General features: G+C 40.3%; 2 protein-coding genes across 18 annotated transcripts in view; one reads left to right on the top strand and one right to left on the bottom strand.

Annotated features, from left to right (window-relative positions):
- Nucleotides 1–3,910, top strand: part of DCBLD2 (discoidin, CUB and LCCL domain containing 2) — an 84,384-nt gene extending 80,474 nt beyond the window's left edge. For both annotated transcript variants that reach the window (XM_044940790.2, XM_006047802.4), the window contains one exon: nucleotides 137–3,910. In XM_044940790.2, the coding sequence (XP_044796725.2) occupies nucleotides 137–606 (470 nt within the window). In that variant the 3' untranslated portion in view covers nucleotides 607–3,910. The remainder of the gene's footprint in view (nucleotides 1–136) is intronic.
- Nucleotides 2,744–27,086, bottom strand: part of ST3GAL6 (ST3 beta-galactoside alpha-2,3-sialyltransferase 6) — an 87,629-nt gene continuing 63,286 nt past the window's right edge. For 13 of the 16 annotated variants that reach the window (XM_025282518.3, XM_025282514.3, XM_025282496.3 and 10 more), the window contains 6 exons: nucleotides 14,978–15,073; nucleotides 11,302–11,488; nucleotides 11,061–11,198; nucleotides 6,838–6,990; nucleotides 4,548–5,670; nucleotides 2,744–3,702 (listed from right to left, as the gene is read on the bottom strand). In XM_025282518.3, coding sequence (XP_025138303.1) covers nucleotides 5,584–5,670; nucleotides 6,838–6,990; nucleotides 11,061–11,198; nucleotides 11,302–11,488; nucleotides 14,978–15,073 — 661 coding nt within the window. In that variant the 3' untranslated portion in view covers nucleotides 2,744–3,702; nucleotides 4,548–5,583. Of the gene's footprint in view, nucleotides 3,703–4,547; nucleotides 5,671–6,837; nucleotides 6,991–9,205; nucleotides 9,337–11,060; nucleotides 11,199–11,301; nucleotides 11,489–14,977; nucleotides 15,074–27,086 lie in introns of those variants that run through there. The other 3 variants (XM_044940814.2, XM_025282516.3, XM_006047798.4) reach the window with 3 other exon arrangements.

The following is a 27,086-nucleotide window of genomic DNA, read 5'->3' as shown; positions in this document are numbered from 1 at the left end:
AATTTTGAAGTTGATTCTTGCAGGAAAATCCATCCGTCTCCATGATAGCACAGGTGCCATAAAGATGTGTGTGTTTTCAGGGTAAGCCTGTGGCATTAATGAGAGAACTTTTCTGTTTGTGTTTTGTGACACCCAGAGTATGCGCAGCCACTTGTGGGAGGAATTGTGGGCTCCCTCCATCAGAGGTCTACCTTTAAACCAGAAGAAGGAAAAGAAGCAGGGTATGCTGACCTCGATCCCTACAGCTCCCCAGTGCAAGAAGTTTACCACGCCTATGCAGAACCACTGCCAGTGACCGGGCCTGAGTACGCAACACCAATCGTCATGGACATGTCCGGGCACCCCTCAGCTGCAGCTGGCCTGCCCTCAACTTCCACTTTCAAAGCTGCAGGGAACCAACCACCCCCCTCAGTGGGAACATACAACACTCTCCTCTCGAGGACCGACAGCTGCTCCTCGGCGCAGGCCCAGTATGATACCCCAAAAGGTGGGAAGCCGGGCCCAAGCACCCCGGACGAACTGGTGTACCAGGTGCCGCAGAGCACGCAGGAGGTGTCAGAAGCAGGGAGGGAGGGGGAATGTGACGTTTTTAAAGAAGTCCTTTGAAGGTGATGCTGCTTTTTACAAAGCGTCATTTTAAAGCACATGGCCTTTTTTGTTGTTGTTGTATTAGTGGTAGAACGTATTATATATCTGTCACGGATGTGGTGTTGTGGGGAAGTGTGATGACCGAGGTACAAAAAACTACTAATCTTACCATCTTGCTTTAAAAGGGTTACTGTGGCACAGTTACTGCTTGCCTATGAAATTTCAAACATCCTGTTTGTTACTACTGTAAAACACTATTTTATACAGAAAAGGCTCCCTACTATGCACTTCAAAGAAATTTAAAATCACTGAGTATTTATTACCGATGCTGCAGGTACATTGATGAACTCGAGATGGCTCTGTAAGCCTTTTTGGCAATAACGCATGGTACTGTTCTTAAAATGTCTAATGGCTTGAAATTCAGCAATTTGTGAAAGGTGGGTACTATTGTGATTTCTTCCTCTTCTATTCCTGTATTGCTTTCTGAATTTAAAAAATATATATTGATATAATCATGGTTTTGATTGCAGCATTATATATTTATCCATCTTTCCTTAGGAAGAGCTGTAGCTGGGAAACTGACCTGTAGTGAGCAGAGTGATTTTTCACTTTCTGACACTCTAATGAACTTAAACATTTCATTGTACATGACCTGGTCTCATCCCTGGCTTGTTCCACCTGGGGCCCTCGGTGGCCTGCCCCATTCTCATGTTATAAATGCCTGAGTTTTTTCAGTGGGTGATGCTTGCTCTATCAGTCTCATTAATTTAGATCTCCTAGTGTCTTCATGCGGAAACAGGAACTTTATAAATAAAAAAGCTATAAAGGAGATCCTCTGCTCCAGACTTTATTTGCAATGGGATTCTTCCTAGGAGAGTGGGAAAAGTTAAGGACTTCTAAACGTGAACACTGTAAACAAGACCCACTTAATATGTCTCAACGTGAAAGGCAAAATTATTCCTCAGGAATCGTATAAATTACCTCCCCTCCACAAAAGTAACCAAATTGTTTTGGTTTTATATAAAGACTGTTCTTTGAATCTCAAGGTATTTATTGTTTTTAGTGAAATAAATAAATATTTTCCCACAGTAAGAAATGCAAACCCAGCATGTATTTTTCGGCTCTGTGTGATTACGCCATCCATGTGGTCGGGGGTGTGAGTAGTCTCGTGTATCACAGGGAACAGAGGGAACAAATGTTTTAGCATCCTAGCAAAGGAAAATTCCTGTCTTGTTTTTGATACCTCTGGGCAACTTCAGTCACCCAGAAGTAGTCTGAATGACTGAAATAGAAATCATCTGTAGTTTACTAGCCTTAGTGTAGAAACCATCTTTAGAAGTCTTTAGATTGGCAAGATGATATGAGAAGCTAGCCATATGATTAAAATATATCAATTTTACATCCCCTAGTTTAGTTTATAGTTAATATTGAAGTGTACTTCCCCAGCAGGTTCTAGTCTTTTCTTTTAGCCTGTACCGCCAGATGATGGCAGAATTTGCTAAATTTAACCAACTATGTACAGTGTTCATTTTGCTTGCTTCCATGAGTCTTTCAGTATTGTAAAACGTTGCTCCAAAACAGAACTGCCAAATTCTACAGCCTCTCTGCATTCTAGTTGTATGATTTTTTGTTGGTCTTATTTTCAGTTGCTTTTCCTTTTTCCAACAGACTTTTGAGGCATTTTATTCACTGAAAAACCAATACACATTTTGTTTCAAAATATTTGAAACAAAAAGCACAGATGTTGAACTTTTATTAAAACAGGTATGAATGTGTAAAGCACATAGTCATCCCCCTCCAGGTGGGAAGAGAGTAAACCAATTGCTTTATTTTTTTATTCATCCTTAGTATACAAAAATCTACTTTCTAAAATCATATGCCTATTTGAAGCTTTAAGAGAAATGAGTTCAGTAACTATTTCTTTTTTCCAAAGATGCTTGCTATTTTTAATTGTGCGTACCTGATTGTTTTCCCATAGAACTTTTTTTTTTTGAGAAGCAAATGTTTTCTTAAATAATGCATGTTTTAAGACTTGATTCATATGTTGCCACTGTGCTGTCCCTTGAACTACCAATAATTTTTATAAAATATCTAGTTTTTAACTACTATTATATATTTTACTTTCCAAATGAAGAGCTGAGCCTGATACAAAAGGTTGTTCTGGTTTGTACTTTTTAATTCGTTTTCATATTAGAATTTTTTTTTTAATGTTACTATGTCTGATACATATACAGCTTTGGAGACAATCAAGTAACAACTGAAAATGTGAAGGTAACCATTTTTTTACAAAATTCCCTTGATTTTTTTATTCTTTGCTTGAAACATGTTAAAAAAAAAAAAGTCACTGTGACTTACTGGGTTAAATTTTTTCCTGTTAATGCAGTTATAAAAATAGAATCAGATAGTGGTACAGGAAATGTGGCCCTTAAGGTTTCATAAAATTACACTGACTTCGCTGTTACTTGATCTTAGGAACCAGCACAGTTGAAGGTAAGATATTGTGAATGCTGATTTATATTGTATTAAAAGCTGTAAATCTAAATAGGTCCTATTGTGTATGCAGGGTCTAGCCCAGTTATTTAAGTTCACGTTTCGCTATTTGCACTTTGCATTGAACAATGGGTTTATTTGCTGTTGAAATGGTTCGAGTAGATTTATACCGTAATTGAAAATATGTTATGTATACATTTGCCCTTCTCCCTCCCATCCACAAGAGGGAGCAGAAAATGAGCTTATTTAAATATGAATGTGGCCATAATTCTGTGGAATGTAATAAAGCTTGAACCTCTTTCCCTGGGCTCCACATTGTTACCTGGAGAGCAAGAGGGTTATGGGAAAACACCATGTCAGATAATAGGATTAGAAAGAACAACTAGATTAGGTGGGACAATAAAAGCTTTTCAACCCTCTTAAGAGAAATCAGTGAAGTTCTGTTTATTTAAAAAAAAAAAAAATTACCTACTGGCTTTGCCTTTTGGTTCTGAACTTGAAATCCCTAAACTGCAATATCTAAGTAAGAGTTGGATATTTTTAGGTCAACTGTGGCACCAGTTCTCATATAATCCAACTTGTAACTAGTTTCTTCTTCTCATCTCCTCCTCTTCTTTTTTGGCACTGGGAAAGGTAGAAACAAAACATATATTGAAATACGTATTGGAAATAAAAATGGCTTTGAGTGTCAGTGATATTCTCCCAGAATGTACTTTTCTTACCTCGGCATGTACTGTAGTCACTCAATATTTGTATATGTTGCTAGAATTTGATTGTATAAATAGTGAGATTTTAATGTGTTCATGTGTTTTTAATAAATTGTATATATGTGTCTTGTTCCTTTTTTTTTTCTTAAACCTTGAGGTTTGTAACAATTCTCGTACTATACAAAATACCAGATTCCTCAATTTTAAGATCAGCCAGAAATATTATGGCCAGTGTTATATATAGTATTTACAGTAACATTTGAAAATGCCACCATTAGTGTTTGACTTCTTTCTGTAGCCAGCACCATCCTTTCTGAAGCCAGACGCGGCATCCACAGTCTAGCTGTGGCCCCTGGCTGTGTGGTATGAGGGAATGATCAGCTGTGCCTTTTCCACCTGAGTTATCAGAAGGATCAAGTGAGACGGTATGTGTGAACATATGCTGGGATTACCAGCACAGAGTCCATATTCAACATGTAGGTCTGAGTTCAACCAGCTACTAGTTTTCTCCCCCAACACCACTTGCAAGTATGTCATTTATTCCTGTTTCTGACCTAATATTGATACACCCTCTTTAGGGAGGCAGGTTGTCAGTGATAATTGCCACTGTCTCCCAGTGATACCAGTTCTTTCTACACGTACCTCTTCTGACAGCTTTTGATTCTAGCCATGTAACGTCTACTGCTCTCTTCACCCACTGTCCCCCTCCCTCCCCATAACCTTTGATTATAGTCATTCAAGTGAAAAGGGAGACTGGCTCACCACTTTAGTCCAACTGGCTTGTCTGCATCCCACAAGTCTTTTCTGGTGCACCCTAGGTAAGCTTTCCATTTGAAGATGTGACTGAATCATGTGGACAGCTGGTTTTGTCATGAAAGTGCCATTGAAATCCAGAAACAGCTTGACTCTTCTAAAGGTTTACTCGTTCTTGTCTTCTTTGTTTCTTGTCTTGTCTTTTTTACTTTACTTCAAATAAGCTTCGAAAATGTAATGAATTAATAAGCCAGGCAAAAAATACTGCTTACAAATTTTCTCCTTCTTGAGCTTGCCTACTTCAGCTTCTTTGTATAAACTTTATTTCTTTAAAATAATGAAGTCACCACGCTTTAAGAACTGCAGTCTTTGGTTATTTACTTATCCAGAGTTTCATGTTTATCCTGTTTCTTTTGACTTGAAAAAAAAAATCTTCATTCTACCAAACTACTGATCATAATCATGGTTTACTTAACTGCAGGAGAAAAATGCTTAATTCAGCCAGTATGATCTTAGATTTCCATAACCATCCACGCGTCAGGTCTGGTTTAAGATTCCAGTCCTGTTCCTCAGATATAACTAAAAGGAACTAGAGTTATACACTTGAAGTGGGTCCAGTACACTACATCAAGGAACTGCTGCACACCAGTTCCCTACCAATTTACAGTAGCCAGATGAACCTCTCAAAATGTCCTGTTACATTCAAAATTTGTTGTAGTAAACTAACCCCCCTTATTTACTAGGAAGTCAACGTCCCTTCAGAAGTCTAAGATGAACTAACTATAGTTAAAAACACCTCAGAAAACTAGCTTATTTTTAAACAAGGCAATGAAAAGTTCACTTTCCCTGATATCTTAACATCTTGGTTTCCATAAATTAAATATATTCACAGAAATTAAGCTGGTGGTTATGAATCACCAGGCAGCAACAGACTTAATACACATAATTTCTTGACAAGTACATCCAACATATTTAAAAATAAACTAAAAATTGCAGTATAAAAATAAAACTAATACTGTTAGCATTATCTTCTGAGTCTGTAGGGTTACTCTTGGGTCAAGTCGGTTACGAAGTTTTTTTCTATAATGTCCTTCAGAAAGAGCTGCTCCGCAGTCACATTGTGATATTCATTCTAAAGAAGAAAAACGAAAGTCACCGTCTATCCCAATCTGAAGATATTAACAGTGGCAGCAATGGAATATGCTATATAAAAAAAAAACTCAAGTAACAAGTGACATGGACTTGAACTTTTGTTGTCTATTGTTTTTCATTGCTCATTCTTTTGCCAGAGCCTTCCCTAAAAGCCCACTCTTTCCACTTAAACCATCACTTAAGAGGCTCCCTCACATCATCTTCTGATCTGCCGAAGTGAAGTCGCTGAGTCGTGTCCAACTCTTTGAGACCCCATGGACTGTAGCCCACCAGGCTCCTCCGTCCATGGGATTCTCCAGGCAAGAATACTGGAGTGGGTTGCCATTTCCTTCTCCAGGGAATCTTCCCGACCCAGGGATAGAACCCAGGTCTCCTGTGTTGCAGGCAGACGCTTTAACCTCTGAGCCAGTAAAGAACCCAACCCTGGTCTACTGAATTATGGTGTAAATCTAGAAACCAAATTGACAAGATCTAACCTGAATAATTCCATGTATTCAGCTTACATGGTATTTAGGGATGAGGATTTAAGGGCATTGGTTTCATTTCATGGGATATATCCATATACTTAACAATAAATCATTTATTGTTCAATGTTAAAATGTACATGTCATATTTTAACTCCTATCACTTGTGCCACTAATCTAAGTTATTAGGAAAATAGGAAATTCGTTCCCATTCACAGTAAAAATTTAAGGATCAAATCTACCATTATTAATCCCTATTCAAGAGAAAAATGATCTAGTATAAAAGTTTACTACTTTTCTGCCCATGATGATTCGTTCATGAGGTTAAAAAGTTATAGACCTTCCCATCTACTTAACTGAAAAACTCCATGAAAATAATTAGCATGATCATGGCCATGCTTTTAGGTGAATTTGTCATATCTCAAACAACAGGTTTCTGTCTTTTCAAACCGTGCATCAAATACAGCATCTAAGGTAAGGCTTGGTCCCTATGTCGGTTTGATGAGATTCTTCCAAGGGTCTGAGGCCAACAGGTTGGGAGCTGCTGCTGTAGTAAGAACTCTGGACCCCACTCCTAATTTCAGCACGTGCTATCTCTGTAAACCCTTATTAAGCCATCAACCTCTCAAAACCTGTTCCCTCAGTAAAATGACAGGGTGAAATGGCGGAATATACAAGCTTACCTCACTCATCAAAGACATGGTGGCGTTCCCATAGTAGTGCAAAGGGCTCTTGAGGTCAGAAAAGTTGTACTTAAAGCCAGCAAGATGAACTTCATGACATATGTGAAATGCCAATGTAATGGCAATAATGCCTGTGGTCGGGTGTTTGGGTTTCTGGGGGAGGAAATGAAAATTTAGGGGAAAAAGTCCACACAAGGTACTTGTTTCCAAAGCCTATGTGGGTGATCCATCTTACAGCATCTTCTGAGCATTTCATCGAGACAAAAACTTAAGTTCAACATTCATCATGCCCCAAGACTCAAGTGCCAAGTTAATATCCTGACTCTATAAAGTGTTGGTTGAAATCTTAGAAAGTCTTTCAAGTAAGACCTAACTGCAGTACTAGTCCAGAAGACAACTATCAGAGGAAGGCTTGAGGAAAATGATGCTACCGCCTTGTTTAAAAAACACATCAAGTCTGGCAACTTGTGGAAAAAGCAAAGCCTGAGCATATTAAACCCATGTATGAAATGTAAGAACCACTTAATTCACTGAAGTCGCTCAGTCGTGTCCGACTCTTTGCGACCCATGGACTGTAGCCTACCAGGCTCCTCCCTCCATGGGATTCTCCAGGCAAGAATACTGGAGTGGGTTGCCATTTCCTTCTCCAGGGGATCTTCCCGACCCAGGGATTGAACCCGGGTCTCCCGAATTCCAGGCAGACGCTTTAACCTCTGAGCCACCAGGGAAGCCCACAGAATCATGCTAAAAGGCTTCAAATCATTTAGCCAGAAAATAGTTCTGTTTCATAATGCTGATAATTCAGCTCTAGGGAAAGATGGCTTTAATCGAGTAACTTCAATAACAAACTGCCAAGGTGAGGATCTGACTAGAAAATGAAGATTCCAAATGTATATACATAGTAAAGTCACACTCAGTTTTGTTTCTAAATTGATAAATTTAAATTTTAACTAAAAGAAACCAAACATCCCCTTCACATGTACATATATCCTAAAAAGTACTATCATAGATGTTTGAAGGGTCTTGGCATTCTAAGCTTTAATTCTCGTAGGGTAGCCTTCAAAAGTGAAAACAAAATATATCTTAAGTTTTTTTTAACAACAAAAATTCAAGATTTTCTTTTGATTAAATGTTTCCTACAGATCCCATGGACATTATATATGATTAATTATGGTTTCGGAAAAATCAGAGCAGCATAGTAAAATCAGGTAAACTCCAGGAAGCAAATTTGTCTGAAAGCCTAACAGCCTTTCACCTAAGTTTTTCTTCACCCCTTACACCACTGTGACTCCACACAGCTTCTCCATCTGCTGTGAGAGGAAGCTAATGGTAGGGTTAAAAACCTAGGAGTCATCCCACCTCACTGATGCCATCACATTTCAAGTTCACTCTTTCCTTTCTTCACACCTTAGAGTTTCCATTCACCATTATAGTCATTCCCTTATGTAGGCCTTCAATTTCCTTTAGCACCCATCACCCACAGAACCTATATTGTCCCTGACAGAATCTTAACCCTGGTTAAGGTCAGAGAAAACGGCATACTTGACTGGCCACAGATTACATTTATGACCACCTCAAGTGGGCATTCAGTCATGTCCAACAATCCGGTTATACTCCCCCAGTAAACTTCTATTTCTACTCTGCAAGATGACAATCTCATACCTTTCTATCCAACAGCTCTACCTTCCTTCCTACTTTAAACTGCCAGTTTAATCCTCATTTTTCTTAGAAAACAGAATCGATCAGACAAGAGCTACATCATCTTCCCAATCCCAAATCTACCTTTGTCTTTACCCATATTTTCAGTGTTCACTCCTATGTGGATGAGCTGTCCCTGTTTCTACCTATAGCCAGCCTCTCCACTCATGTGCTCCATTTTACCCCATCTTTTTTCTCAACAATTTTGCTTCTACAAGTATCCCCTTTGTCTCATCATCAATATTTCCCTCTAATGAATCATCCCTTCAGCATACAAACATATCTATCTAAAAAGCCATAACAACAACAAAAAAAACCCTTCCTTGAGCCTATGTCTTCAGCCATTCCTCTGCTTTCTTTTCTAGCAAAACTCCATTGAAGATTTGCCTCCATTCACTCATGTCCCATGTTCTTTCTCTTTCACCCAGTTCAGTCAGACTTTCTTCCTCTTCCTACCCTTGTTCCCATCAGTGTGACCTCTGTGTTTCCAGGGCGGCATCTGACACAGTTGACCTCTGAAATACAGCTGTGCCCCTCACTTGGCTTCTTGGACACTGCCCTAGTGGAATTTCAGTGCACTTACAACTAGTTCTAGTACCATCTCTAAGTAAGACCAGAGGCTTCCTGTGCACTACCTAAAGCAAAAATCAAGGGATAAATCTGATCTTACCTCACTTAGGAAAGTAAGAGTTGAAAATTCACAAAATACACATTCAGCTGTCCTTTCCCCTCAAAATTAGCAAAACAGGGCTTAATATTTATGCTTTTTTGACTTCGGAAATCCATTTCCAGGTGTCTTTCCTACAGAAATCACACAAGTGTGCAGAAAATCCCTATAAGCACATGCATTTCTACATTACCTATAGAGGAAAAAAAGCTGGCTAGAAAACTAAAGGTCTGTAAATAGGGGAAGAGTTAGAGAGGAGAAACAGCAGAACTATATAGTATAATCACAAATTACACTCAACAACAAAAAAAGTGCTTGTGTTTGTAACTGCATAGACAAAAGTTGATGCAAACAATAAATGCTGGAGAGGATGCAGAGAAAAGGCAACCCTCCCACCTTTGGTGGAAATGTAAATTGATACAGCTACTGTGGAGAAGGAGTATGCAGATTACTTAAAAAACTAAAAACAGAACTACCATATAACCCAGCAATCTCACTCCTGGGTGTATACCCGGAGAAAACCATAGTTCAAAAAGATACATGCACCTCAATGTTCATTGCAGCACTATTTAAAATATCCAGGACATGGAAGCAGCCTAGATGTCCACTGACAGAAACGGATAAAGACGATGTGGTACATATACACAGTGGAATACTACTCAGCGGTAAAAAGGAATGAAATAGTGCCATTTGCAGACATGGATGGACCTAGAGACTGTCATACAGATGGAATTCAGAAAGAAAAATATTGCTTGTATGTAGACTCTGGGAAAATGGTATAGATGAACTTATATAGAAATAGAGACACAGATAAACTTACAGATGCCAAGGAGAGAGGAGGGATGGGATGAATTGCGAGATCGGGATTGACATACATACTCTAATGGCACTATGTATAGCAGAGATAACTAATGAGAACCTACTGTACAGCAAGGGAACTCTGCTCAGTGCTCTGTGGTGACCTAAATGAGAAGGAAGTCTAAGAAAGGGATATAGGCATATGTATAAGTGATTCACTTTGCTGTACAGCAGAAACTAACACAACATTATAAAACAACTATATCCAATAAAATTAACTTAAAAAAAAGTATTTGTGTTTGTAAATGCACAGACAAGAATCTAGAAGGATATAAAAAATGCAAAAGAGCTTGTGAGATAATCTGAATTATACAGAGAAAAAAAGGATGATTTCCTTTTTTAAAAAATATTCCTTTGTAAAAGCTGTTTAAGCATGTAATATTTCAAAAATTTTTATTGTGCTAATGAAAAAGAACAAAATACAAGTTTATTTCTTTGGATTTCCCCCAATTACAAAAAGGAAAGCCTTTCAGCTGAGATATCACATTACACATTTACTCAAGCTTCAAATGAAAAATACAGCCTGTCACTGTATGGATCTAAACTACTTTTTTCCTAGGGAATGTAGACAAACAGGGCTACAAGAGTCAAAGTCAATGAGATTCCTTGTAATTAAAAAGAATTAAAGAATCCTGCTGTCTGCACACAGCCTGGCCATCAGCGCTACACACCCCCTCCCCCTTCCCCCATCAATACTCTCCTCCCTGCAGAGCAGTGAAGAGGAGGCAATGAGAGGTGGGCCACTTGGACATCTAAAAGGAGACCCCAGAAGGGCCCTGCAAGGGCAGGAAAAACACTACACTTAAAAGGCTGTTTTCCTTGCAACCTGAACAACATACAGATAAAATCCACAGATAACCTAATCTCACTAACTCAGATGTGGCCCTCAGAAGTCACCTCATGAGTCGTGGTTCTCACCCAGTTTCTAAGACTCCCAGGGACCCTCTATTCCACCGCAGTAATGTCTTTAGTTTGAAACTGTGTGAAGGAAAATACATACCTGATTTTTGGGAAATACTTTCGGGAAATGAAGCAGTTCGTAAGCTGCCATTCTGGTGATGTAAGGATCTAATATTCTGATTTGATAAGGTTTATAGATCAGATTTAAGGCTGGCTCCTTCCAAAAACCATTAGGGCTCTGAAATAAAGTAAGAATATAGAAAATATAACTTCTTGTTGTCTTTTTTTTTAATATTAAAAAATGAAGGAAATCAGAAGACAGATCAATTTTGCCAACTTACTATTTTTCCACCTGTCAACAAGTCCCACAGCCACTTTAAATCAAGCGGCTTAAAAGCAGTGAGAATCACCGTAGTATTAGGGTCATTGTGATTAGGATCTGAAAAAACAGATTCTGGATAAAAAAGTCGGAAGGTAGTTCTTCTCCCAACTTCCTCTTCATGTCCTAAAACGGGACCATTATTCATTCTGTGGGTAGTAAACACACAAGACATGTAGACCAAGAGCAGTCAGGGTCATTTCCATCACAGTTCTCAGATTTCAGAGCCAGGCAAACATCGTCAGCCACGTAGCTGGGCTCTAAAGCCACGTGGCAATCCACCAAGTCTTTCACAGCCAAGGAAATAATTCCCCTTCCTGAAACAGCTGCTTGATCAAAGGCAGAAACATTCATTTGTGTTTGAAAATTAACTGTGGGGCCACCAATAGTTCATTCTTACCTCCAGAAAAACTGAAGACAAAATGAAACAAATGGGAACATAAAACCCCAGAGTACTCAAAACAGACCTTGGAGGACATCTCAATAAAACCCCTTGTGTTTGTAGATAAGGGCCCTGACATCCATAGAGATAAAGTTACGTGCCCAGGGTTACGCCATCATGGAGCACATGGATGTGTGCCTAAGTGATAACAGGCAAGAGTCACAGTGAAGGTGACTGGAAGACCCATCAAAATTGATGTGCTCTGAAGTAAAGGAACAATAAAACTGCTCTATTTATACCTAAGCATAACCAAAAGTAACTATTGCTGTGGTGAATGAAAGAACCACAAATGATCCAGTGTTGAATTTGCAGATGTTCAAAATAAGCCAAGGTTAGACATGCACTATTTATGCACACATCATGAAGGTGTGGTATGAAAAGGAATGCTTTGTTGCCAAAATAATGTCACATAGGAGACAAATACTGTTTGACCCTATGGCACTATGTAATATAAAGCAGCCTTAATAACACCTGAAATGACTTTCATAATGTCCTGCCAATGGCATTTTCCCACAAGGGCCTGATGTGGTTTTAGGCAACCAGATTTTACACAGTTACAAATAATTCTGTGAGTCCTTGAACATAGTTTTGTGGATAAATCTTCACAGCTTCCTCAAAATGGATAACCACCAGAAAATGAGGTGACCATACTATGCAGAAACCCTCGGCAACTTGTAACCCAGCAAAACGCCCAAGTACTGCCAGGTCATCCTAATGCATTGCCCAGCAGGAAGTTTTCCCACTCTTCAGAAGACTGTTCATAGCCATTCCCAACACATACACACTTAATGACCTTACTTCAACCTTTACTACAAGAAAACAGAGACGGAAATGTTCTCATTACCACACCACTAGGTCTATGGACTCTCGGTAGCTGTGACCACAACCCCAACTCTCCCTTCCACTGCAGAGATAACCACCCTGTGCTCTGGGACCCATGCCCTCTCTCATTACCATGCCTATCTCTTTATTCATTTCCATCAGTTTACTAATGTTTTAGAATCTCCTATCTATAAAAGGAAACAAAACAGAAAATCTCCTTTAAGAGTCCGGAATTATCTCCAGTGACCATCTTATGTCTCAACCCCACAGTGAAATTTCTCCAAAGAGTTGTTTATACTAGTTTACTAGTTTCTCTGCTTTCTCACCTGTCATTCCCTCAAACCACTCCACTTGGGCTTCTGCCCAGCACCACGCCTCCAAGTCTTCTGTCAAGAGTATCAGTGAGCTTCAACTTGGCAGTCCAATGTGAACTCTGTCCTCATCTTACAGGACCTCTCACCAGCATCTGTCATGGTTGAAACCTCCCTGTCTTAAAACACCGTGCTGGCTTGGTGTTTATGACCACCTTTTCCTGACTTTCTTCCTACTTCAGTGGCAAATCTTCTCCAGCTCCTTTACTCCTTTTGCAACCTTTAAGTTTTGAGTACTTCAAAGCTCAGTTCTGAGCCCTCTTTGGCTGGCTGGCATTTATGATCACCTAGCTTGGCATTTATGACCATCTTTTCCTGACTTTCTTCCTACTTCAGTGGCAGAGCCTCTCCAGCTCCTTTATTCCTTTCACAACCTTTGAGTACTTCAAAGCTCAGTCCTGAGCCCTCTTTGGCTGGCTGGCATTTATGATCACCTAGCTTGGCATTTATGACCATCTTTTCCTGACTTTCTTCCTACTTCAGTGGCAGAGCCTCTCCAGCTCCTTTATTCCTTTCACAGCCTTTGAGTACTTCAAAGCTCAGTCCTGAGCCCTCTTTGTCTGCTCCTGGGAAATCTCACCCAGTCCATGGTTTACATACTACTTATAAGATTTAACCTCTTTATCTAACTGCCTACTTGATGTATATACTATAAATCTAATAAGCATCTCAAACGTGGTATGTTCATACCAAAATCTTGATTCTCCCCTAAACCTGTTCCTACCCTAGTCTTCCCCAGTTCAATGAATGGTACCACTATCCAGCTAGTCTATTAAGCTGAAAACCTGGGAGTATCCTGCATTCCTTTATTCCCATCTCTGCTCACATTCAATAAAAAGCAAACCCTGATAACTGTAACTCTAATACATGCCTCAATCTAGTCCTTTGCTCTGTCCCCGCCATGACAATCCTATTGCAAGCCACCATTCTCTATCCAAATGCAGCAACCTAACTGGTCTTTTCATGTTCACCTTTGTCCTTCATGTTTTATTCTCCATGCCACCTTCAGGGTATTCTAAAGACAAAACCAGGGCTTCCCTGGTGGTCCAGTGGTTAAGAATCGGCCTGCCAATGCAGTGGACACAGGTTTGATCCCTGCTCTGGAAGATCCCACATGCCCTGAGGCAACTAAGCCCGTGCGTCCCAGCTGCTGAACCTGCACATTTTAGAGCCTGTGCTCCACAACAAGAGAAGCCATCTCAATGAGAAACCCATGCAGCGCAACTAGAGAGTAGGCCCTGCTCGCTGCAACTAGAAAAAGCCTGCGTGCAGCAACAAGGACCCAGTGCAGTCATAAATAAATACAATTAAAAAAAAAAAAAAAAGACATAACCAGATAGGGTTGCATTCTTGCTGAATGATTTTCCAAACTTTTCTGTTATACTTAAACACAAGCCCAAATCCGAGTTGACAAAATGCTACAAAGCCTACTCCTTAACTACATCTTCAGCTGCCGATTGCACCCCTCTCCCCAGTCTGCTGCCCTCCAACCTCACTGGTTTTCTTTTTGCTGCTCTCAAACCCAGCGTCATGCCTTCTGGAGGACCTTGAGTTAACATTTTCTCTGCCTGTATTGCTCTTCCCTAGTCTTCATATGGCCACTTAGGTCTAGTTTAAGATATCTCTGCCTCAGCATTGCCATCCATTCAAAACCAGCCATTCATTCATTCTTGATGATTTAACTGTTTTGATTGTTTACATGACATTTATTATATTTCTTTTCTTAATTACTGTTTTCTTCTTCCCATTAAAATGTAAGCTTCACAGGGAGGAAGAACATTATTCTTATTCACTGCAATAGCCCCCTGGGGCTAGACCTGTGCCCAGAATGTTCAGGGGATTTCATAAATATTTGCTAAATGAATGACCTGAAATCTAAGTCTACTCCAGCCAACAACTTGAGTAATATGCACTGTACTTAAGCATACTAAAGCAACTCCACTTCCTTTTAAAAATGGTTCTTTTAAAACAGTTCCATGTTAGCAAATAGAAAATATATTTACCTTATTATTACATCATAGGAGTCAATTTTTTCTCCTAATGTCTTATTCTTCAAAATTCCTCCATTACCAACCACCACACACTTCTTACATGGCACACTGTTGAACAAATAGACAAGTAAGAGCTTGAGACATCTTTTACAAAACTGGCTGATTCCAACAACCTGTTCATACTCTGAGGAACCCAGAAAAAGAATCAATTGTAACTCACAGGTCTGGGGATATAGTAAGACTCAAGAAATCATGTTCCATAGGAACTATATCATTGTTAGCAACTATTAATGCTTATCAGTTCATATACATCCCTTCATTATGCTTCTCATAACCACCCATGGAGATAAGTAAGACTGATATTTCCATTTTACAGAAGAAAAGATATTAAAAAAAGTGTTTAGGTAACATTTCAAAGTCATACTCCAAAGAGGTAGAATTAGGATTAAGTCCAGGCCTCTGGACTACAAAAAATATGCCTCAACATAAGATTCTCCATGTTAATATTGATACAAGTGTGTTCTATACTAGATGTGTATGTATTTTCCATCAGTGTTACCCATTCCCCTGAGATGCCAGCTTTGAATTATGGCTATGCATTATAAGTGTGGAGACAGACAGTACAGAATCTGGTGGGCAAAGTGCGACTTCTTTGTACCCGCCCATGCTCACTTCAGTTCCCCAAACAGGTACTGGTCCTTAAAGCTTAGCCAGTATACAAATGAAAAGTTTACTCTGTATTCCTGCCAAAGAGCTTTAAAGTAGGACATGTGGTGGAACTTCCTGTTGCTGGCAGGAATTAGCCTCAGCCAGTGGATTATCTACTGTTCAGCTCTCAGCCAACAGGACCTAACCTTCAACATAATAAAGGCCATATACGACAAACCCACAGCAAACATCATTCTCAATGGTAGAAAGAAAAAGCTGAAAGCACTTCCTCTAGGATCAGGAACAAGAAAAGAATGTCCACACAAAGCTATTAATATAGCTTTGGAAGTCCTAGCCACAGAAATCAGAGAAGAAAAAGAAATAAAAGGAATGTAAATTGAAAAAGAAGTAAAACTATCACTGCTTGCAGATGACATGATACTATACATAGGACATTCTAAAGATGCTACCAAAAAACTACTAGAGCTCATTAATGAATCTGATCAAGTTGAAAGATACAAAATTACCATGCAGAAATCTCTTGCAGTTCTATACACTAACAATGAAAGAACAGAAAAGAGAAATTAAGGGAAAAAAATCCCATTTACCATCACATCAAAAAGAATACATTACCTAGGAATAAACCTACCTAAAGAAATCAAGACCTGTGCCCAGAAAACTACAAGATTCTGATGAAGGAAACCAAAGATGACACACACAGATGGATATGCCATGTTCTTGGATTGGAAGAATCAATATTGTGAAAATGACTATACCGCCTACCCAAAGTAATCTACAGATTCAATGCAGTCCCTATCAAATTACCAATAGCATTTTTCACAGAATTAGAACAAAAATGTTTTACAATTTGTATGGAAACACAAAAGACCCTAAATAGCCAAAGCAATCTTTTTTAAAATATATATTTAATTGGAGGGTAATTACAATATTTTGATGGTTTTTGCCACATCAACATGAATCAGCCATGGATATACATGTGGCCGCTATCCTGAACTCCCCTCCCACCTCCCTCCTTACCCTATCCCTCTGGGTTGTCCCAGAGCACTGGCTTTGGGTGCCCTGCTTCATGCATCAAACTTGCCCTGGTCATCTATTTTACATATGTTAATATACATGTTTCAATGCTATTCTCTCAGGTCATCCCACTCTCACCTTCTCCCACAGAGTCCAAAAGTCTGTTCTTCACATCTGTGTCTCTTTTGCTGCCCTGCATGTAGGATCATCATCTTTCTAAATTCCATATATATGCATTAATATACAGTATTTGTTTTTCTCTTTCTAACTTACTTCACTCTGTATAATAGGCTCCAGTTTCATCCACCTTATTAGAACTGACTTAAATGCATTCCTTCTTACAGCTGAGTAATACTCCATGGTGTATATGCACCACAACTTCCTTATCCACTCATCTGCCAATGGACATCTAGGTTGCTTCCATGTGCCAGCTACAGTAAACAGTACTGCAATGAACATTGGAGTACATGTGTCTCTTTCAATTCTGGTTTCCCCGGGGTATATGTCCAGGGGTGGGTTTGCTGGGTCATGTGGCAGTTCTGTTCTCAGCTTTTTAAGGAATCTCCACACTGTTTTCCACAGTAGCTGTACCAGTTTGCATTCCCACCAACAGTGTAAGAATGTTCCCTTTTCTCCACATCCTCTCCAGCATTTATTGTTTGTAGACTTTTTGATGAAGGCCATTCTGACCAGCATGAGATGATAACACACTGTGGTTTTTATTTGCATTTCTCTAATAATGAGTGATGTTGAGCATCTTTTCACGTGCTTTTCATGTGGAGGTTGATTACTCCAGTTTCATTCTTTTTTCTCAAGATATCCAAAGCAATATTGAGAAAGAAAAATAGGAGCTGCAGAAATAAGGCTCCCTGACTTCAGACTATACTAAAAAGCTACAGTAACCAAAAAACCAAAACAGTATGGTATTGGCACAAAAACAGAAATATAGGCCTATGAAACAGTATAGAAGGCCCAGAGATAAACCCACGCACCTATAGTCAGCTAATCTATTACAAAGAAGAAATAAATGGTATAGAGAAAACAGGACAGCTACACATAAAATAATGAAATTAGAACATTTCCTAACACCATACATAAAAATAAATTCAAAATGGATTAAAGACCTAATTGTAAGACCCAGTACTATAAAATTTTTAGAGGAAAACATAGGCAAAGCACTCTTTGACATAAATCACAGCAATATCTTTTTTGATCCACCTCCTAAAGTAATGTAAACAAAAACACACAAACAGGACCTAATTAAAATCAAAAGTTTCTGTGCAGCAAAGAAACCATGAAGAAAACAAAAAGACAAGGATTAATCTCCAAAATATACAAACAGTTCATGCAGCCCAATATCAAAAAACAAACAAACAAACAAAAACCCAAACAATGGGCAAAAGACTTAAATAGACATTTCTCCAAAGAAGACATACAGAAGGCAAACAGGCACAGGAGACGATACTAAAGATCACTAATTAGTAGAGAAAGGTCAGAGCTACAGTGAGGTATCGCCTCACACCAGCCACAATGGCCATCATCAAAATATCTACAATGAATGCTGGAGAGGATATGGACAAAAGGGAACCCTCTTACTCTGTTGGTGGGCATATAAATTGGCACACACTATGGAGAACAGTATGGAGGTTTCTTAAAAAACTAAAAATAGAGCTACCGTTATGGTTCAGCAACCCCACTTTGGGGCATATATATAGAGAAAACCATAATTTGAAAAGATACATGCACCTCAATGTTCACTGCAGCGCTGTTTATAAGAGCCAGGATATGGAAGCAACCTAAATGTCCATCAACAACGAAATGGATAAAGACAATATGATGCATATATACAATGTAATTTTAGTCAACCAAAAAAAAGAAAAAAGGAAATAATTCCATTTGTGGCAACATGGATGGACCTAGAGATTGCCTACTGAGTGAAGTAAGTCAGTATAAGACAAATACCAGATGATAGCTCATATATATGGAATCTAAAGAAATGGTACAAATGAACCTATTTACAAAACAGAAATAGAGCCATAGATGCAGAAAACAAACTATGGAAAGAAGGGGGAAATATTGGGAGCAGGAGAGTCAGACATGACTTAGAGACTGAACAGCAACAATGTATAAGCAACAAGGGCCTACCGTATAGCACAGGGAACTCTACTCAACACTCTTCAATGGCCTATATGGGAACAGAATCTAAAAACAGAGGATATATGTAGAACTGATTCACGCTGCTGAACACCTGAAACTAACAACATTGTAAATCAACTACACTCCAATAAAAACTAATTAAAAACAAACTGACAAACAAAAAACCATGGCCTGGCCCATCCAGCTCCAAGCTCTCACCACCACTTGGCTAGGCCTAGAGAAATGACAAAAGAGAATGTCCTTTTCTCCAAGGGACAAAACTACAGAGGGTAAGGCTGTTGAGATTGTCCTTGCAGGGCCCTCATGACGTGGAACTATGAGGAAAAAACTGCTTCTCTGAAATCAGCAGACCAGATGAACTCCAGATCCTAAGGGCTTTAGGAAACTAGTAAGTAGCAAAGTTGCATAAACACTGTAGAATTCTTAAACACAGAGAACACAGCAGTACAGGAACTACTGAAAGGAGCCAGGCATTGGCCCTGTTGGGTTAAGAAGAGAAAGATACACATTCCTATACATGTAAATGTACCTTTTTAATTTAGAATTTGTTTAGTTCATCTATTTGTATTTGATGGTTTTACACCTTAAACTTTCTAGACGTGTTTCTTTTCTAAATCTGCTTGCCTTCAACTATTAAAATAACATTTCTAGTTGCTCTAATATACACATTTGACATAAACCCCAATCCCAGGAAACCACTCTGTTCACAGTGCTCTGCAGCTAGGTGGCCTGGAGAAGACGGGATTGCTCCCTGGTCGACCCTGTCCTCTCTGGGTCTGTGGCCATCTTCCCCAGCAGATCTAGCCCATGAGGGCTCCATGGCAGGGAGCAGCTCCTACACACACAGCTTGCATGGCTTTTCCTTCCGTAACCTCAGGGCCAGTAATGCAAGTGAGATGCTGAAACTCCAGACACTGGCTTCACCTTCCCATCAGAACACTAAGCAAGGCTGGGCACCGCGGAGGGAGTGGCTAGGAATGGACAGGATCGGAATAACCATTCCATTCCTATGAGGTTACCTGTGTGGAGGTGAAGGAAGAATATCTATAATTTATGGCATCTAGACCAACCCTCTTTCCTTCAAAGAAGGCTGCAGGCCACTCCCCTCCCCAGTCATTTCTTCTACCCAATCATCTCAGCCTCCTCCCACTTGGGAAAAATGGAAACAAATCATATGGACACTGCCTCGCCCAAGAGAACTCCAGTTCCAAAGACGCTTTATACTGCCAAGGTCACACATTTTAGAAATTTCACTGTTTTCTTCTCTGTTAGCTTTGCAGAGGGCAGGTAGAATGGGGGAAGGTCCTTCACCATGGGAATAGTTTACTGATGTCTTTAAAAGCAAACCTTATCAATGGAATTTTCCTTTTCCTCCTAGCAAGGGATACGGCAAAGATCCACACTTTTTTTTTTTTGTAATATCATATTAAATATAACACTAGAAACTTCATTAGGGATGTGCCTAAGACTTACTCTTTGGCAATAACATCTTCTCTGCAGCGGTGACTTACAATGCCCCTGTGACGCTAGGAAATGCACAATGGAACAGATACAGCCTGAACCACACACCTTGTTACTCCCTGTTTCCCTCTCTCCCCAGAAGGTACCCTTATGTTATCAAAGGAGTGATTCGCCCTCTCCATGGCTTCATCCCCTGGCCTGGGCTCCTGGCCTCCCTTGTTTCCGTGGCATGAATCAATAATTTACAGTGACCTTTGGGTGACTCTATTAACCTTATGCTATTTAATTAACACAGGCTTCCCAGGTTGTGTGAGTAGTTAAAAAATCCACCTGCCAATGCAGGAGATGCCAGAGATGGTGGGTCAATCCCTGGGTCAGGAAGATTCTGGAGGAAGAAATGGCAATGCACTCTCCAGTATTCTTGCCTGGAGAATTCCATGGCCAGAGAAGCCTGGCGGGCTGCAGTCCTTGGGGCTGCAGAGTTGGACACGACTGAGCACACCATGCAAACAGCTGCAGTGAACTGTGAATCCCTAAAGGGCAAGAATAGTATCATTTATATTTCTGCATCCTCTAATCTGAAATTTCCTGATTCACAAGTTGTACATTTTAGAAACTGCTTTGGTTGTCATTTTAAGCGTGACTTTGTATCTGGAGAAACAGATATCTGTTCTTCCTTCCTCTATCCTGGAAACAGAGAAATCCATATGCCTCAAAATGCTTACCCAGAAAACAAAATAATTCTGGACTTCCTGAACCTGTTAATGAAAAATCTAGAAAACTGCTGAGATAGTAATGGTAAGAGCTTACACTTCCTGTAGGTAAAAGACATATTTTTCAGTCAGGCAAATCCAGAAAAGTTACTAACTTATGCAGTGAAACATCAGCCATCAATATAAGGGAAGTAAATTTGAACTGTCCACTTCCAGTGATCTATGATCTGTCCTTTCTGAATGGTTTACAATATTCATTTGTCCCTTCAGCAGCATCATATACATTAAAATGTATCATTCCATCTTTAATGTAACAATCTTTGGCAGATCCCACTTGTCATCTTCCCATTACCCCTGTGCCTGCTGGCAGAACCTTGCTTTCACAAGCCTAACAGTGGTGAGTATATTCTTGTGCCAAGGTTGGTTTAGATGTGGCCATGTGACCCATCCCTGGGCAATCAGATATTAGGGAAATCTGCTGGATGTTCTGGGAAACCCTTTACCCTTAGGAAGAGAATGGTTTGAACAGAACACTTTCATTTTAGCTATCCCTTTTTTTCTCTTAGATACTGACACATGATGACAAGGCTAGAGCAGCCGTAGTAATCTCAAACCTGAGATAAAAAGATAGAGAGAACCACCAAGAAGCTGCCCTGACATCACTGAGCCACAAATTCAATCCTGGAACCAGAGCCAGTCCACACAGATGTAAGGTGGTACACAGTCCAAATACAAAGGTACCATCCAGACAACTACATGTGCACGTCGGCACCCCCGGGTTTGTGCAATCCAGTCTGTGCAGCCATATGTGGCTGCCCTATGAGCCGGATCCACCAATCTGTGGACCTGAACCCACACATCTTTAGATATGGGATATAATAAACATCTGCTGAGTTCAGATCACTCTTAGGAAGAGCGTCACTTGCAAGCCTGAAGATTCTAAAACCCTGTGCAATGGACCGCTCACTGTGAGCTCTGGCCCCTCAGTCAGCATCTCTGGGACCCGGGTCTTGTGATGGAACCTCTTGGGTCTCAGTATGCCCTTTTATGAAGTAAGGAAATCACTGAGGTCTGTGTGCGTGCTCAGTCTCTCAGTCAAGTCCAACTCTTTGTGACCCCATGGATGTAGTCCACCAGACTTCTCTATCCACGGAATTTTCCAGGCAAGAATACTGGAGTGGGTTGCCATTTCCTCCTCCAGGGGATCTTCCCTATCCAGGGACTGAACCCACATCTCCTGCACCTCCAGCATTGGTAGGCAGATTCTTTACCACTAGTGCACCAGGGAACCCCCTTACTGAGGTCTGGAATGTTGCTGATCTGTGTTGCATGGAGCCATTACCCCTAGCATGTATACCATGGTTTCTGTATCTCTCTCTATCCAACATCTGACCACAGTAGCTGCTATAAAACACACTTATGTTTCTCTTTGCCATGTATGGTTCACTTTGTTGAAGCAGAATATCAACCTCCCCTCAGTCTCAAGTCTTCCTCCTGGCTGAAAACGCTGCCATGTAAAGATACTGTGAGACTGGAAGATGTCCAGAGTAGTGAAGCAGACACTGATATTTCTTATAGAGCTTGTTTTTTTGTTTTTTGTTTTGTTTTTTTTTAAATAAATACACTGCTGACATCTTAAGCTGTCAAAGGCCATGCTCCTGTCCTGGCTGACCGCCAATCTAACCCAGCTCTGCTGATGCTGACATAATTCATTCTGCCTGACTGAGCAACTAGGCAACTTTCACAAATGCCCCATCCATCTAACAAGCAACTGACTTAACACAGTGCTTCCATTAAGTGAGATATTTATATTGAATTATTCTATAACCACCTGTGCAGGACTCAGGCACTCTTTGCAGAATCTGGCATGGTTGCAGAATGTGATGGTGATGGTTGGGAGTGGAGAGCTGGCTCATGATTTTAAGTGAGGGCTAAGATTCTGTAATTCAGCCACTGCTCTGGCTATGGAAGGAGGCACTCCCACTGAGGAAAAGGGAACAGCCCTCAGGGCCAGGGTTCAAGCGAGTGCTAAGGAGCTCCACAGACAGCCAGGAAGGGTCAGGACCTCATTACATGGGCACATTCTAAGTACTGCTTCTTTGTGATGTAATCCCCTTAAAATATCTTCAATTACTGACATTTATGAAAAAAAAAAATATATATATATACACATAGCCACCCTGCACACGCTGTGCTTTGAAGAATAATGAGGAACTTGAGTCCTGAGAAATCAGCAGTGACAACACAGGGCAAATACGGCAAGAGAACTAGAGGGTGTTATTCCTAAACATTTGTTCTAATTGGGGCCTCACTGTGCCCTCTGAACAAAGCAGCTGGACAGGAATCTAGAGGACCTCAACCATCCCCCCTTTTTAAAACTTTTTTAAATTGAAATATAATTCGCATGCCACAAAACTCACCCTTTTCGATAATAAAATTCAGCAGGTTTTTAGCATATTCACAAAGCTGTGCCACAACTATTATCCAACCCAGAGCATTTTCACCTCCCCACAAAGACACCCCATAGCCGGTAGGGGTCACTCACCCTCGTCAGTGGCTCAACTAATCTACTTTCTATCTACAATTGATTTGTTTATCCTGGCCATTTCCTGTACAGTAGACATGTTGACATGTCTTGAGCTCAGTCATGTCCAACTCTTTGCAACCCCATGGACTGTAGCCTGTCAGGCTCCTCTGTCCATGGAATTTTCCAGGCAAGAATACTGGAATGGGTTGCCATTTCCTATTCAGGGGATCTTCCCAATCCAGGGATCAAACCCTCATCTCTTTGCATCTTCTGTACTGGCAGGTGGATTACTTAACCACTGCACCACCTGGAAATGGTAGTCATGTACAGAAAATGCAGTCATACAAATATGTGATCTTTTGTGACTGATCTCCTTCACTGAACCGAGCAAAATGTTTTCAAGGTTCCTTCATGCTAGAGCATGAATCAGTACTACACTGCTTGTTACGACTGAATTATATTCCATCATGTGGATGTACATTTAATTTATCCATTCAGCAGAGGCTGGACATTTCGACTGTTTCCACTCTGGGGCTATTATGAATGGTGGTGCTGCTATGAACATTCATATACAAGTTTCAGGTGGTCATATGTTTTCAATTTAAGCTTTCTATTTTGAAATAATTCTAGACTCAGAGGAAGTTGCAAAAATAGTACTGAGAAGTCCTGCGTACCCTTCACCCAGTTTCTTCCAGCGGTTACACCGACTTAACTATTGCATAATGCTCACCCTCACTTAACGATTAACTAGCAAAACTGACTCTGGCATAATGTGCATATGCAGTTCTGCCTCCTCTTTTATAAGAAACCAAGGTTCAGAAATTCAAAAATTTGCCCAAGATCACAGGAAAGTTACAACTGACCTGCTGGCTCTAGCAATTTTTCACTATGCTGTCTCCTCTGTTTTAGATGGACCATGCCCATCACCTGCCCTCCTCGCTCCCTCACAAAAGAATAAAACAAACTGTTTCCTAACCTATCCTTTTCTGTCCTTATCATCACCTCTCTGCTGCTGAAGTTCTAGTCAGACAGCTAGTTTGAGTATTCCCATAAAAGGAGGAACATGAAAAATCAAAGCAAACACAAAAGATTACTCTAATAATTGTTTTAAAATGGTTTGTCTTTTTGGAACTAGCTAGAGGTGGTGGCTGCATAATATTGTGACTGTACAAAATGCCACTGAACTGTTCTCTTTAAAATGGTTCATTTATCTTATGTAAATTTCACCTTAAGGGAAAAAAAATGGTTTCTCAACATATTTCTTTGTTTTTCTTTCCCACATTTAGGATTCTCCAGCTGGAGGTGAAATTACAGAGAAGGCCAACTGATATAATTTCTGTGCATGATCTTCAGGATGACAGTTGAGAAAACTTTCTCAGTAGTATCTATTCAGAGAAGATTCTATCCAGATCATTTATCTTTAAGAGGAAAAAACTTGAATATAGTTCTATTTCAATTAATTTACACATGCAACATCAGTTCAGTTGCTCAGTTGTGTCCAACTCTTTGTGATACCATGGACTGCAGCACACCAGGCCTCCCTGTCCATCACCAACTCCCAGAGCTTGCTCAAACTCATGTCCATCAGGTCAGTGATGACATCCAATCATCTCATCCTCTGTCATCCCCTTCTCCTCCTGCCTTCAGTCTTTCCCAGCATCAGGGTCTTTTCCAAATAAATCAGTTCTTTGCATCAGGTGGCCAAAGTATTGGAGTTTCAGCTTCAGCATCAGTCCTTCCAATGAATATTAAGGACTGATTTCCTTTAGGATGGTCTGGTTGGATCTCCTTGCAGTCCAAGGGACTCTCAAGAACCTTCTCCAACACCACAATTCAAAAGCATCAATTCTTCAGCACTCAGCTTTCTTTATAGTCCAACTCTCACATCCACACATGACTAAGGGAAAGACCATAGCTTTGACTAGATGGACTTTTGTCAGCAAAGTAATATCTCTGCTTTTTAATATGCTGTCTAGGTTGGTCATAGCTTTTCTTCCAAGAAACAAGCATCTTTTAATTTCATGGCTGCAGTCACCATCTGCAGTGATTTTGGAGCCCAAAAAAGCAAAGTCTCTCACTGTTTCCATTGTTTCCCAATTTATTTACCATGAAGTGATGGGACCAGAGGCCATGATCTTCGTTTTCTGAATGTTGAATTTTAAGCTAGTTTTGTCACTCTCCTCTTTCACTTTTATCAAGAGGCTCTTTAGTTCTTCTTCACTTCCTGCATAACGCACTGGTCACAGCAAACACCCTCTTCCAACAATACAAGAGACTATTCTACACGTGAACATTACCAAATGGTCAATACCAAAATCAGATTGATTATATTCTTTGCAGCCAAATACGGAGAAGCTCCTTACAGTCAGCAAAAACAAGACAGGGAGCTGACTCTGGCTCAGATCATGAACTCTTTATTGCAAAATTCAGACTTAAATTGAAGAGAAAACCACTAGACCATTCAGGTATGATCTCAAACAAATCCCTTGCAATTATATATATATAACATAGAGATGTTTTAGTTTAACCCTATGAAAGTATTAAAAATGGTTTGAGGTCAGGACTTCCCTGGTGGTCCAGTGGTTAAGAATCTGCCTTGAAATGCAGGGGACCAGGTTCAATTCCCTGGTAAAGGAACTAAGATCCCACATGCCATGGAGCAACTAAGCCTGAATACTGTAATTACTAAGCCCACAATCTCTGGAGCCCTGTGAACTGCAACCAGAGAGCTTGCGCACCACAACAACAGATCCTGCATGATGCAAGAAGACCTCACATGCTGCAACTAAGACCCAATGCTGTCTTAAATATTTTTTTTTAATGGTTTGGGGTTAAGGATAAAGACAGAAGCCACATTAAATAATGGTGGGGGATTGCTTACAGCCCTGGAAATTCTAAAGAATGTATCAAACGGAATTAACAGTTACAGTGTTTTCTTTCCCTTACCTCTTCAGATGACGCTCAATCTAAGACACTAATTGTGGAGTCTTCTGTTTCTGCTCAGCTTGTTAAAATGCAGAGGGAGGAAATAGAGAGGAGTGCAACTCTAGAGACCTCCTAACCTCTGATGGACCTCAGTCCTCTCATCTTCATGATGAGGGAACTGGACTAGTGATCTCCATTCTTCCTGCCTCTGACCCACTCTGTGACTTTACCATGCTTTGGGGTCTGGCTCCCAGTCCACAGGCTTCCCAGGTGGCACTAGTGGTAAAGAACCCACTTGCCAATGCAGGAGATGCAAGAGACACAGGTTCAATCCCTGGGTGGGAAAGATCCCCTGGAAGAAGGCATGGCAACCCACTCCAGTATTCTTGCCTGGAGAATCCCCATGGATGGAGGAGCCTGGCAGGCTCCAGTCCATGGGGTTGCAAAGAGTCAGACAGGGCTGAAGCGACTTAGCGCAGCACAGACCCAGTCCACACAACTGAACAGGGACAGGGAGCTAGGTAACTGGGATTCTCAGGGAATGGTTCAGCAGCCTCAACTTTCACCTCATCCCAACGTGTTGGACCACTGCTCAGGAGAGAAACCCAGGAAGAATATAAAGGAAAAAGCCCAAGATTACTAACCTTCCATTAAA

This window comes from Bubalus bubalis, chromosome 1 (assembly GCF_019923935.1).
Source record: "Bubalus bubalis isolate 160015118507 breed Murrah chromosome 1, NDDB_SH_1, whole genome shotgun sequence".
NCBI classification, from domain to species: Eukaryota; Metazoa; Chordata; class Mammalia; order Artiodactyla; family Bovidae; genus Bubalus; species Bubalus bubalis.
This window is presented reverse-complemented; position numbering and strand designations above follow the sequence as displayed.